The 10534-nt window shown below is 45.8% G+C and overlaps 1 protein-coding gene across 3 annotated transcripts in view; it reads right to left on the bottom strand.

Moving 5' to 3' along the window:
- The window catches only part of ZNF638 (zinc finger protein 638), an 86130-nt gene that overhangs the window by 14786 nt on the left and 60810 nt on the right, over positions 1-10534 (bottom strand). For all 3 annotated transcript variants that reach the window (XM_042468532.1, XM_042468531.1, XM_042468530.1), the window contains exon 22: positions 9849-10127. In XM_042468532.1, coding sequence (XP_042324466.1) covers positions 9849-10127 — 279 coding nt within the window. The remainder of the gene's footprint in view (positions 1-9848; positions 10128-10534) is intronic.

Genomic DNA, 10534 nt, shown 5'->3' with positions numbered 1-10534 from the left:
GCCTGCAAGCAAAGACGAGAGATGGTGATCGAGAGCCAGGGAAGAAGAAGGGACGCCATGGCTTCCCCCCCACTTGACCTCTGCCCTTTGCCCCTCACTCACTTTGACGAAGCCTTTGAACCCAGGCATGGTCAGCAGAGTCCAGGCCAAGGAGCCTCCCAGAAAGCAGCCTCTGGCCTCCAGAAGCCAACTGCTGTAGCAGGGCCTCTTCTGTTGGGTTCCAGAATGGAATCTGGGTTCCAGAGCACAGACGGAACCTTTCTGAAGGAAAACAAGACTAGAGGGTTGCTATGTCCTTCCTCTGCTGAATAGAAGCCCTGAACATGCTTCCAGAGGTTTCCCCTCCAAATTTAAAAACCACATCCCCTTCATCATAAACCTCCCTGAGGCCTCAAGGCCCTTCAATTCATCATTAGATCCATGTTTTGTGAGGATTTAGGGGGTCAATGCTGTTGAGGCCCTGCTGGGATTGGGACCTCTCTTTTGAGAAGGGCTCCCTGGATTTTGAGACCCTGATTAAAATTCCAAATAACTTTAACATTCATATTAAATATCAAAATTTAAATTTAAAAATGATCTTAAATTCAATTTATAAAGTTTAAGAAATAATTTTAAAATTTATATTGAATTTTAAAAATATTAAAAACAATTTAAATTAAAATAAATAATAATTACAACCTAATACTAAAACTTTTAATTAATTTTAAAGTTTATATTGAATTTCAAATTTTTAAAAAAGCAAGGGAAACCTTTGCGTCTTGGTCTTATGATTTGATGATTGTGTTTTGTATTTTGGCTCGCTTCCCTTTGCAAAGAGCTGCGTAAGGTTTTGGGTGGCCAGCCTTGCAGGGCTGTTGTTTTCTGGGGGTGGATTATGGGACCTTTGGGGCACATTTGGGAAACTGGAGGGAAATTCCCAAATGGAGGGAGAAAGTGGGATTTTCCCTTTCCCATCATGCTCAGCGAGGCTTCATCTGCATGGCCACACCCCCGGACGATTCCAGGAGGCGCCCAGCTAAAATCATAGGATCATAGAGTTGGAAGAGTCCCCAAGAAGGGCCCTGATCCACTCCAAGGCCCTCCTTCTGCCATGCAGGAACTCTCCATCAAAGCATCCCCATTGACAGATGGCCATCCAGCCTCTGCTTAAAGACAGCCTCCAAGGGAGGAGACTCTACCACAATCTCCAAATGGGGGTACAGCCCTCACTGTACCCCCATTTACAGCTATATAATTATTTCTATGTTTCCTTAAAGGGACATTTAACCCAACAGAACCTCCTGAAGACACTCCCTCAATGGAAAATGGTGGCGCCTCCTTCTTTGGAGGCCTTTAAACAGAGGCTGGAGGGACATCTCTCGAGGGTGCTTGGAATGTGTATTCCTGCATGGCGGAAGAAGGGGGTTGGACTGGATCAGGGCCCTTTTTGCAACTCCATGAGTCTATGAGGAGCACTGCAGAAAAGCAGCAGCAGCTGCGTACTTCAGTTCGGTTCATTCTAATATCAAGCCCCAGAACCACGTCTTTCCCACATCAGGAGCAACCTATGAGTCCAACATGATGGAGAGGAGGAGACACAACTTTTCTTTCACTTCCTATGGATTTCAGACCAACATGGGGCTCCTAGGTGCTGTTCCATTCTACCCTTAGCTGCCGACTGGCCATAGGGATGTGTGCAGTAGGTGCAACCAGTGAGTAGTCGGGGGATGGAGCCCTGTTGCTGCTGTGTAGGTGCTGTAGTACAAGATGTTGGATAACTCCTTGTCCCTTGCCCCAAGGGTCCCCAAAAGCACTACTCAGTGGCTGCTCCTAAACTGTGGAGGTCTTGGCCGCAGGAGGCTAAGTTGTTGTCCCAGACACAACCCAGTCTCCTTCCTTTTTATTTAGACTATCATAGAATCCTAGGCTTGGAAGGGACCCCAAGGGCCCTGATCCAGTCCAACCTCCACCTGCTATGCAGGAAGAAGACACAATCCCAGCCCTCCCTGTAACAGATGGCCCTCCAGCCACTGTTTAAAAACCTCCAAAGAGGACTCCACTCCTCTCCAAGGGAGCAGCGTCGTCCACTGTTGAACATCTCTTAGATTCAGGAAGTTCCTCCTAATGTTGAGCTGGAATCTCTTTTCCTGTAGCTTGCATCCATTGCTCTATTGTATCCTATTCTCTGGAGCAGCAGAAAACAAGCTTGCTCCCTCCTCACTATGCCAACCCTTCAAATACTGAAACAGGACTATCGTAGCACTTCCTAACCTTCTCTTCTCCAGGCTGAGCATTGCCAGCTCTGTCAGAAGGCTTGGCAGTTCCACACGTTTCACCATTTTGGCCGCCCTTCTCTGGACAATGTTTTAGTATTAACTGGTTTCCAAATAAGGGTTTTTTAACGGAAGTACTGTACTGTGCTTTTATCTTACTGTGTTTTTAAAAATCAGTGCTCCTAGCCTGAGCAGCCCAAGCTCAGCCCTGTAACATCTGACCATAGTGGCTATAATCCTCAGTTCTGCATCTCAGTCCTGCTTCATCCTCTCCATTTTCTGTGTCAGGTCTGGAAGTTCAAGCATGGACTCTCCCAACATGAACATAGGAAAGAGGCCACAATCGGAAGAGGATCAAGGGATGGCACTGCAATGGGATCCCGGCCAAAGGCTCTTCTCTGGCCCAGAAAGCCATGCACGACAAGCTGTAATTTTCCACGCAAGTCTCAGGGAACATCTTATCTTCCTCCACAAAAATGTTGTTTCTCTGGACTTGTGGGATTGGGGGTGACTTGCAGAGGTGAATACAATAGGCTTAGTAAGGCCCAGTGGCAAGAAAGGAGTTTAGACCGGGTTTTAAACCACTGAATATACAAAACAGCTTTGTGTTAACAGTTGGTTGAGTATTGCAGCAACGCAGGTGCGCTATTTTGGCATGTTAATGTGTGTGCAGGGAATGGAGGCTGGTGATGGGGAACAAAGACTCGTTCTAGAGAGAATAGGGCAGAGGCTGCATCTGTCCAGCCCCTGGAGTGTCAGTGGGGCAAGGGATCCCTGCCCCGTGGGTTTCAGGGCAACCCTTAAATGGAGCAATCCGACATAGTGGTCAATTCAGCTGGAACCTGCATTCTCTTACTGCTTCTAAAAGACACTCCAAGCTTGGAAAGATAGACATTCAGCATCTATCTATCCATCAATGGGCAGAAGGGTCTTACTGATCTAGCTCCGCATGAATACGTATTTCATAAATGTTAACTTATATTAACATGTATGTTCAAGTGCCTATTCCTATGCTAGCACTCCTCTCCCCACCCTCACTTTTTCCCCTCCTTTTCCCTAACTCCTTCCTTTGAAATTATACTTTTAATAATGGAGCTGCCCAAGTGGCCAAAGCCTTCTGGAGGAAAATGGTTCAATGCTTAGAAAGGCTCCCTTACAGTTCAGGCTAAAGCCCAGAGTCGTTGCTTGTGGCTCCTGTGTCAGTGGCATAGGGAATCCGCTCTAGGTTTTTGACCAAACCGGTGTCCATGAGAGCATGTGGTGGTGGGGAACTCATGCGCCTGTGGACATTGCTGGATCACAAGGGTCACTACTTTCAGACTAACAAGGATGTCTGTGTATTGCCCACCTCCCTTTCAGATGCCTCACAAGAGACTAAAACGACTGTCCCTGAGAAACTCCCGAAAGTTACAAAATCCTCTACTCAGAAGGGGAAAGAAAAGGTGAAACAATTGTTACCCCAGGGCAATAGCCCTCCTTCACACCTAGTCAACTTTTGATATCAACTTGTATTAAAAGGGATGTTTGGACACGTATCCACCAAAGGAGCCCCAATGCAAAGACAACAGGCTGCCCAAGTAAGGAAATCTGCCAGGCTTGGCTTGGGAGCACTAGTGTACATACACAGGACAGTTCCTTTTGGGGCTGGAATCTACATACTCCCTCCAGACAGGAGTGTGATGGTGCGCAATGCACCAGGGGTTCTTGCCAAAAGGTTGGGAATCAAAGGACACTTCCCACTGGAGATGACACCTCTTTGTGTCAGACCTTTGAATTGGTTGCCCTGCCATTTCCACAAACCCTAGGCCATTCTTCCTCCTGGAAAAGTCCAAACTCCTGAGAACGGTCTCAGAACATGTTTCCTCCTATAACATGTGGGGCAGCCCCAATTCAGTCTCAGCTGAGTTTAGACAGCCACCCTGTTTTCCCCTTAACCCCTGGGCACACGCAGGCCAACCAGGTCCAAGCTGAGGGATGAGCCAGATCCATCCGCTGCACCCGCAATTCAGAACTCTGTGCCTGAATCTAGTGAAGTGTCACCCGCTGCTACAACCCTCTGAAATCACTATCAGCAACCACCTTTTACATTGTTAGTTCTTGTGCGCATGTGTGAGCGAGTGTCTTCGGGTGAAAGTTGATTTTCCCTTGCCTAAACTGATTTGGAATCTGCAGTCTGCAGTGCTTAGTTTGGAACCACTCTTCTGTTGTTGTTGTTATGCACACTGAAGTCAATCATGGCAACCCTGTAGAGGAGACATCTCCAAGACTCTTTATGCTCCACTGCTCTGCTCAGGTCCTGCAAATTCATACCTGTGACTTCCTTAAAGGAGTCCATCCATTTAGCATGCGGCCTTCCTCTCTTAATGCTTTCCTAACATTATTGTTTTTCCCAGTAAGTCGTGTCTCCTCATCATGGGATGCCTCAGTCTAGTCAGCTTGGCTTCCAGAGATTTCTGGTTTGATCTGCTCTAGGGCCCATTTGTTTGACTTTTTGGCCCTCTTCTCCAGCCCCACATCATCTCCAATGAATTGATTCCTAGCCATTTCTCAACTGTCCATCGCTACCATCCATCCATGGCATACAGGGAATGCATGGCTTGTATGGTTCTAACTTTTCTTTCTGCTCAGTTGTATGTCTTTACATTTTAGGAGATTTTCTCGTTCTCCTCCGAGCTGCCCTCCCCATCTTAGTCTTCTTATGATTCTGACTGCGGTTCCCGTTATGATCAATATTTGATCCCAGGTATGAAAATACTTTTTTCCTATTTCTATTTCCTAATTTCAGGTTGCATCTGTGTAAATTTTCTGGGGTCATTAATATTTTGTTTTCTTTATGTTCAACCATAATCCTGGCCTTTGCACTTTCTCCTGATCGCTTCCTTAGTAGCTGTTCCAAGCCTGTGAGGTTTTTCATCTAGTAGCAGGGGTCATCTGCGTATCTCAGAGTGTTGGATATTCCTTCCCATTCTCATTCCTCCTTCTCTATGTCCATCCTGCTTCTTACAATATGTTTTCTCATACAAGAGATAGGGTGAGAGGATGCAGCATTGCCTGACCCCTTTGCCAATTGGGAACCATCTGTTTCTCCTCCTCTGCCGGTCCTGACAGTAGCCTCGTGTCCTGAGTAAAGACTCCTCATTAGGAACTAGCATAGACAAAAAAAATCTCATTCTATGAACTAAGTGTAAATTCCCCACTGAGTACAATTTGGTGGTTCCCCTCTCAGGACCCTAGCATCAGGTGAAGATTTTTCCTTGTTAGAAGATTAGTGTCTATAAGGGTGAGCAAAGCACCTCCCTTGGGACAGCAATGACACAATTCTTCTGGGATCAAACAGCCTACAACAGGACCAGAACGCCCGGTGGGGAAAGCCACAGACAGGTGAGAGACTAATACAATAAGAACATTTACTTAAACACTTCCAGCATCATTGCAAAGAGCAAGCAACGAAATTCATCCACACAATTTGATGTTTTTCAGCTGTAGGACAAAAGGGATACACACAACAGCTGCAAAAGTACAAAATAAAACATGGAACTGACTGGAACCCTAAAGAGTTTGCTGGAGAAGGCTCTTCCCCTCCCAGTGTCAACAGAACTCTGGCTTCTCCGCGTTCTTCTGCACCTCGTTCTTCTCCTCTCCTCCACAGCTTCACTCTTCATGAATTCTGCAGAAACGACACAGAAACGTTGGCAGGAAATGTTGACAGATTTCTTACACAATTGTTTTGGGCATGGAAAGAGCTTTAGTGCTGCATTTGTTTTGTTGTTCTAGTTCCCCTTCTCCAGCCTCCCATTGCAAAGACACAACCATGGGCTTCTGGAGTAGTGCCTGGGGAGTGCACTTTATGACAGGCAGAATGGACCGTAACTTGGGGAAGGGGACCTTCCAACAAGTCAGACATTTCCAGCAGGGAAACTTTCCCTCTTACACTACAATCCCAGTCTAAATGGACTGAGATAACCCAAATTTACTGGAAAGGGAAAACTAAAACATGATGTCTTGCTAAGCCAACTCCCCACAGATCAGAGGGGCAACAAGGGCCTTGGTGGAGATGGCTGGGGTGAAAGGGCGAGGGAGCCTCAAAATCACTACATTCCTTGTCTGGAGGTACAACTCTCCCATATAATGTGCTCCCTCATGCACTTTTTCCTCCCCCCCCCTAATTTTATGTCTCTTTCCCGCTATACTACTTCCCCCATTTTCTGTTTGTGTTTCCCCACTTCACTGTTTCTTCATCTCATCCTCCATTCCCTCGCTGTTTCTTTCCCACGTTGTCTGTTCAAACCTTTTCTTCTTTTGCTGTCCCCAACTTGTTGTGGACGTGGGCCCTGGGTATCCGCTGGGGTTTGGTTCAAGGGCCCTTCCGTGGATTTTCAGTCCCATAAATACTAGGATATATAAAATGGTTGGCCCTTACGCAAAATGTCAACAAGAAGTGTGCTTTTTGGAGTTTATAATTTAAAATATTTTCCAAGCTGTGATGCTTGAATCCAGGGATAAAGAATCCATGGATTGGAGGACATTACTCGGGTATTCCATCTGTTGTTCTCAGGAAGAGAGTGAATGAATGAATGAGAATGGAAACACAAGGGACGGGCGGAGGGAGGGGGGATAGTCCCAACCCACAGGAACCATTTTATGGTTCTGCATTCATAGTACTTTTTAGAACACAGAATAGAAAGCGGGGGATCGCACAACACTCCAATCTCTGCAATGCAGGAAATTCTGACCCGACAGCATTAAATTAGGTGGCCATCCCACCCTTCAGTAGTTGATAAATTTGCTAAATTAATAAATACAAGTGAGTTGGATAGCAGGTGCGAAAGTACATATAGATTAGCAGAGGAATAACTGCCCACTAATCTGACACAGGGATCAATTAATAAATGCCACAAAACCCAGCACTTGGGACAACACGCCTCCCCAGACAGACGGCAATGGCATCGTTTTGTAAGGGTCCCATTAGACCAGCACGGTCGTTGATGAATGGCAAAACAATTAGGGCCCTGATAGCTCTCTGACAGTCTCTGAACTGGGTTCAAAAAGCAAGAAGCCAACAGTATTTAAGAATTTATAATTCTCATATTGAAGCTGTGCAAGAGGAAAGTAAAAAAAATGACTACTCCATTTTTTCGGGTGAGCCTCAATGACAATGTTTTTCATAGATGCTTGCATCCACACAGAAACAGGTACAGATTTGACAGAAAAAGCCAGCCTTTGGAACAGGAAGTCAAACCTAAATAAATAAACAAACAAGCAAATAAGTCAAGGGACAGATGCACCAGTGAACAAATGCTAACACATAGTATGTGAAGACACCAAACCAGGTTAGTCTCTTAAACTACAAGGTCACTTTAGGACTAGGGTGGGATGCTGCTGGAGTGCAACTACTCCCATCATTCCTGAACTGCTGGCTAGAACTGAGTGTGGTTGTGGTCTGTCATCCGGCTCTAGCCTTATGCGTTTTTCCTGGGCAACAGGGCTGCCTCTCACTTTGGTGTGAAGAGCACCCAGGAAGGGAATTGGCATGCTCAGAATAAGGCCAACAAGGCTTAAGACAGGGGTGGGTCTTTATATGTAACCTGGAGTCAGGACATATTTCTGCACACTGCAAAGAGTGAGGTGTACAAATCCCAGACGTCCTCAATGGCTGCTGGCAGTGCAGACAGGCCGAGATGAGGGCAACCTTCCAAAATGCCTGATGGAAGTCTGAAAAAAACTGGCTTGCTTCCTCTGCTACTACGTGAAGTAACAGGCCGCTCCCACCTGTGTACATGGAACTGGAGCTGTAAGGAAATCAGACAAGACTGGCCACGTGTAGTCACTTCCTGATCACCTTTACCACATCTGTCTCAGGAAGTCAGTGTTACAGAAGGTCTGAAGGCTGTAAATCCAGGGGGCACCTTGGAAACGACACAATAGCCTGTTTAAATGCGTCAGCGATAATACCAATTTCATGCCGCAGAGTCCAAACGTGAATGATAGTTTTACGAGTATTCCCCATGGCTGATTACTTCCTTGGAAAATCAGATCAACGCAACTGGGGAGGTGGGGGTGGTACAACGGTTTTTTGGTTTGTGGTATGAAATGATTGGAGGGGAGGCTCTTGAGTTTAAAAATACGTTCAGCTTGGCTTGTGGGCTGGGCTTCTCCGAAGAATCTACTTTTCCCTCCGTTAGCCTCTGGCCGTTCAACCTCCCGAGGCAGTCAAATCTATCAAAGAAGGGGCATTTTCATCATTATAGTAGTACAATGGTAATTTGAGGCTGTGCAGAGAGTCATGTGGTATAAGTAGTTGTAAGTGCTGGACTATAACTCCAGGGGACCAGGGTTCAAATCCCCCCCCAGTCCCTGAAAACCCACTGGGTGACCTTAAGCACAGTCAACACTCTCCTCTCAGCCTCAGAGGAAGGCAAAAGCAAAACCATCTCAGACCAAAGGTTGCAGAAACTACTTTAGGGTCACCTAAATTGGGGAAGTGACTTGAAGGCACATAACACAGCTACGTATTTGAGTCTTAACCAACACATCTTGTGGGATTGACTAGCCACCCCAAGATCCACCACTGGATTCTGGCACAAAGGACACGTAACATCTATTCTGGCATTTAAACCTTCCCTAATGCAAACATGCACATAACATGCCATTACTGTTCACACACAACCCATGTGTGAGTTCACAGCCTGAACATCTGCAGGGTAGTTAGCCTATTTGAATGCAGATGTATACGCAGTAACCCCTCTCCCAAACCAAAACCCCATAAGTGTGAGCTTCTGACTTACAAGAAAATTGATACGCTTAGGTCTTCCTGACTCTAAATGGGAATCCAAGACTACCATCATATGCGTAGCAACCTGCTAGTTTTAATTATTATTTTGTATTTTAGCTGTATTTTATTCTTGACAACTGTCTTGACTATCCTTAGTGAAAAGCAGGATATAAATGTAATAAGTAAACCTATGGGACCGCACCATCTTCATTATCTGTACAGTTCCCTCAGGCACTCAGACATCTTCAGATACAAAATACAGCTGACATCCTTACAACAGTCCCATAAAGTATACAACAATTCTCATCTCTGCCTGCCTCCCAACCTCTCTCTCTCTCTCTCTCTCTCACACACACACACGAACTTCAGATATGAAGAACTGAGCCTGAATGCACTAGAGGACCTACAAATGCCTAAAGAAGTATTTTCTCTAGGGATCTCTAGGTCCTCCAGTGTGACTCTATGGTCAACTTCTGGCAAAGTCATGTTGGAGGACCTAGAGCAGTGATGGTGAACCTTTTACAGACCGAGTGCCCAAACTGCAACCCAGACCCCTCTAATTTATTGCAAAGTGCCACGTCCCTCTGGTTTTCTAGTAAGAAACTCTGGCAAACTCTGTGCTAGGGTGACAGCATGTGTGCCCACAGAGAAGGCTCTGAGTGCCACCTCTGGCACGCGTGCCATAAGTTCGCCATCACTGACCTAGAGATTCCTAGAGAGAACATATTAATCAAACTGGTGAATAATCAAATCCACAAAAGTCAAAGCCGCAAATGTGGAGGGCCAACTGTACAAACTGGTACGTCTCTATTTCTAGATCCTACCTCTCTCAGGCTTTTCAGAGGTCTGAGCTGGTGGTGTTTCACTGCTGCTTTCCAAAGTGGCTTCAGGAAGCTGGTCAGGATTCTGAGGGGGCAATTCAGCTCTTGCATCCGGTTCTTCAGCGACGGTTGTTTTACTGTCTTCCATGGAAACACACAGGTCTGGGGAAGATGTCTGCACGCCCTTTCCTGTTTTCTCCTCCTCCTGAGTGGATACTGAGCTTCCCTCAACTTCCATTTCAGCTGCTTCAGGTATGGCACTCTCTTCATGGCTCTCCACCTCTGTTTCAACAGAAAGCTCAGTTGGTTTGGTTGCTTTTTTTAGGATTTAAACTTTAGGTGCACTACAAAACATACTTCATCAGTAAGGAGTGGTGAATATCAAACAAAAAACAGCTTAAGAACTAAAATGTTTGTTCTATGCAGAAGAGGAGGCTTGAGACATTTGTCTTCCCAACATCAAACTGTTTTCCAGATTCTCTATTAAGCAAACCGATTCTGTTCAGAAAATCCTGCTAGTTTAGACTTGTCACTGCATTCTACTCTCATGATACACAGTTCTCAATCTCATCCCTACCTTGGGAACATTCCAAGCAAGCAAAGAAAAAGGGAGTATGCTGAGAGGACCCAGAAGGAGATCCAATTGGTAGTGACATCTAAACACCTAATAACACCCAGACATCTAACTA

This window comes from Sceloporus undulatus, chromosome 5, assembly GCF_019175285.1.
Source record: "Sceloporus undulatus isolate JIND9_A2432 ecotype Alabama chromosome 5, SceUnd_v1.1, whole genome shotgun sequence".
NCBI classification, from domain to species: Eukaryota; Metazoa; Chordata; class Lepidosauria; order Squamata; family Phrynosomatidae; genus Sceloporus; species Sceloporus undulatus.
The sequence above is the reverse complement of the archived record's forward strand: the minus strand, read 5'-3'. Positions and strand labels throughout refer to the sequence as shown.